General features: G+C 46.3%; 1 protein-coding gene across 2 annotated transcripts in view; it reads left to right on the forward strand.

Annotated features, from left to right (window-relative positions):
- Positions 1-524: 524 nt before the first annotated feature.
- Positions 525-3,249, forward strand: part of ACP6 (acid phosphatase 6, lysophosphatidic) — a 7,694-nt gene continuing 4,969 nt past the window's right edge. Inside the window, exons 1-4 of one of the 2 annotated variants that reach the window (XM_009890080.1) lie at positions 525-681; positions 775-905; positions 1,563-1,642; positions 2,477-2,564. In XM_009890080.1, coding sequence (XP_009888382.1) covers positions 811-905; positions 1,563-1,642; positions 2,477-2,564 — 263 coding nt within the window. In that variant the 5' untranslated portion in view covers positions 525-681; positions 775-810. The remainder of the gene's footprint in view (positions 682-774; positions 906-1,562; positions 1,643-2,476; positions 2,565-3,249) is intronic. The other variant, XM_009890081.1, reaches the window with a different exon arrangement.

Raw genomic sequence — 3,249 nt, forward strand, 5'->3', positions numbered from 1 at the left:
TGCAAGGCAGCCCTCGGAGGCAGGGCACTGGGACGGGTCTCCCAGGGCGGCAGCGGTGATAACACCAGTTTTCAAGGATAACGCGACGACCTCGCTCTTTATACCGGCCAGCGCCGAGCCGTTCCCCTCTACAACAGGTACCGGGCAACGTGCAATAACCTGCCTCGGCGCCATTGGGATTGCTCCATCTGCCCATGGCCTCCCACACGGCAGCCTCTTCAGCTGGCGGGTGTTAGTCCTGAGGGTTTGCTAAAGCAGCTTTTCGGTGCGTAACAAAGAGCAGCAATAGCAATTTCCTACAGATTCTTCTCCTGTAAAGGGGAGGAAAGCAAGTATTGCGTTTCACGTGAACCATCTGTGTGTGATGCACAGCAGGTCAGCAAATCCGTGCTGCAGCACTGCTGTCGTGTGTGTACATGCTGTACGAAGAGATCGGTTCTGTCTGGGTCTGCATTGTGTTATTGGCAAGGCAGCACACAGTAACAGCCCAGCATTGGTTTAGTGGTCTTGCAAGTCCTAATTTGCCACTGATGATTGTTTGTTTCCAAACAGGTGGAATGGCATCCCAGTCTTTTAGATGTACCTGCTCAGACTAAGTTTGATTACGTGGTGACTGACCTGAATGGAGGGCCTCAACCTCCCTCGCCCTATGAGGAGCAATACAAAAAGACCACATTCAAGGTGAGGCTGTCTTTCACGGTGGTTTCATGTTCCCTCTGTAGACTTGTTGATTTCCATATTCCACCAGAGATCCTTCCTTTTCTTTGCACGTAGGGTGGTGCAATTGCGGGACAGCTGACAACAGTGGGGATGCAGCAGATGTTTGCCCTGGGGGAAAAGCTGAGGAGAACCTATGTGGAAGAAGCCAACTTTCTCTCACCAACGCTTAAGCCTGCTGAGGTCTTGTGAGTCTCATTTCCCCTCTGGACCTTCCCTTGCTTCCTCCCACCTAACAAGTAGCCCTGTGCTAGGGAAACTTTCTGACCAGCATACACTTCTCCACCATATAGCAGACTGGCTGACCCCTGGGCCTTCATCTTTGCTTAGCCTGGAGTGCCCAGTACTAGAACTTGCTCATGACACAAAGCATCCAATTTCCCAGCAGTCCTCAGAGGGACACCAGGGCCAGATTGATCTCACCCTACTTTTAGACATTCACAGTGTTTTTCTGCATTCTTATAGCGAGCGAAGAGAAACAGGTATTTCTGGAGCACAATTTAACTCACTGTAGATTACATAGCTAAAGTTCAGTGACACAAAGCGCGCCCCTGCTGCTCACGTCAGTAGTGCTGGGAATTTCTGGTTTAGGACAAGATAAAAATCACAGCAGAGAAGTACCCATTTATTATCTCCACTGTCTCTGAAGGGAATTTAAAAAGTGCAGTTCAGATATAGGTGTCTGTTTTTTTAAGATAGGTATAGCAAGGCTAGATGAACCCCACCACAGGTTTCCAAAGCCACAGTGAAAGCAGAACCCTCAGTTCCAGCAAGTCCTCCCCAGCTGCAGCTGCGTCCACATGAAGGAGAAAGTGCTACCTCACAAACTCCTTTCTTTCTTTCAGCATCCGTTCCACTAATATTTTCCGGAATCTGGAGTCCACACGGTGCCTGCTAGCTGGGCTGTACCAACAGCAGAAAGAAGGTTGGGGAGGCTTCTGACCAGTGCCTTTCCTTTCTCAGTCTTCCCTAGATGCGCATATCTCGCACATCCTACCTCACTCTGGCTCCTGGTTGTTACTTCTTTCCCAATTCTTCACTCCTGGCCCTCTTCCCCATACCCTCCTGGGGTATGTTCTTTATCAATTTGTCACTTGCTCTCTCTCTTTATCTAGCTTTCTGCTGATGCTCAGCTTGGATCTGTTGCTGTGAATGCTTCAATTTCAGGCCTATGGAGGAGGTTAGCATTAACCTGCTTCAGAATCAAGAGGGCAAAAGGTTTCAGATCCAATGTTCACGAGATACACATCTGGAAAAAGTTTCTCAGAGAAACCCAAGTATCTTGGCCATAGGAGTACCAAGATCCTTTACAAGTTCAGTATCGGGAGTAACTTTCAGCTGTATCTGATACATTAGAATCTATCTGATAACCACTTGTATGTCCTAGAAATACGCTCTGGGTTTTGAAGATCTCGATTCTGCTCCCTCTGTGTTCAGTTCCAGGAACAAATAGCAAGAGTGACTTGCCAAAGTTCCTTACTTCTCATGACACAGAAACCAAATTTTGTCACGTACGAACGCTAGGAGAAACGAACACAAAACTGAAAGCTCTACAAGGTGCCGAGCAGACATCCCTGTGGAATTAAATGCTGTGTGCGCACAGAAACAAGCACAGTGGCTTGTCTTGCAGGTGATGGCTCAGGGGGAATTGCTAGTTGACAACAATGGACTGGAGGATAAAGACTGTGGGGGTGATTAAAGCACTCTAAAGACACGCAGATGCACTAGTGATCACAGAATCTTCCCTCTCATTCCACAGGATCTGTTGTCATTGTCACTGATGAAGCAAGCTCTGACATCCTCTACCCCAATTACAACAACTGCCAGCGCCTGAAATGCTTGAGCAGGTAATTGCCAGCCATATCTCCCCATATGATTTCACTGCTGTTTCATTTCAGCAGTAGTAATTTAAAACAGCACGTTTTCTTCCCGTTTCCCAATTTCTTCCCCTGCCACTTACTGTTCTTTGGGAATGGTTAGCTAGTTGTATAAAATATTCGGTGAGCGGAGTCGTATACCAAGCTGTGGCACCAGAAGAAGAAAAATAAATAAATATATATATATAGAGAGAGAGAGAGACTTTTTCGTAAGACCAATTTAGTCTCTGTCTAGCAAACACTCATTACTAGCTAATGTACAGCTATTTTGTGGCATTGCTGCAGGGCAGAATTAATGTCACCTACATCCCTTAATAAGCTTCTCAAGCATGTACATATTAGGCCCCCTTTTTATATTCAGCTTCTGGTTTGGGGGTTATTACAGCATTCCTGTCACACTTATACCTCGAAGAAACTGAAATATGCTTAGCTCTGACACGTTTAACAAAGACTAATGAAGTAAAATAATGAACACCCAACATAGAAAGAACACTCATGTTTGCAGAGTCAAGCACTTGAAATGCCTGTGCCAGGTTGGGCGTGGGGTGGAAACTGAACAAGAGGGGCAAATATATTACAGTTTGGATTATGCATTAGCATCTTTTCCTCCAAATTTCAAGCATTACCAGAATTCACTTGCAAAAGCTCATTATGT

This window comes from Charadrius vociferus, unplaced genomic scaffold (genome assembly GCF_000708025.1).
Source record: "Charadrius vociferus isolate BGI_N301 unplaced genomic scaffold, ASM70802v2 scaffold287, whole genome shotgun sequence".
Lineage (NCBI taxonomy): Eukaryota > Metazoa > Chordata > Aves > Charadriiformes > Charadriidae > Charadrius > Charadrius vociferus.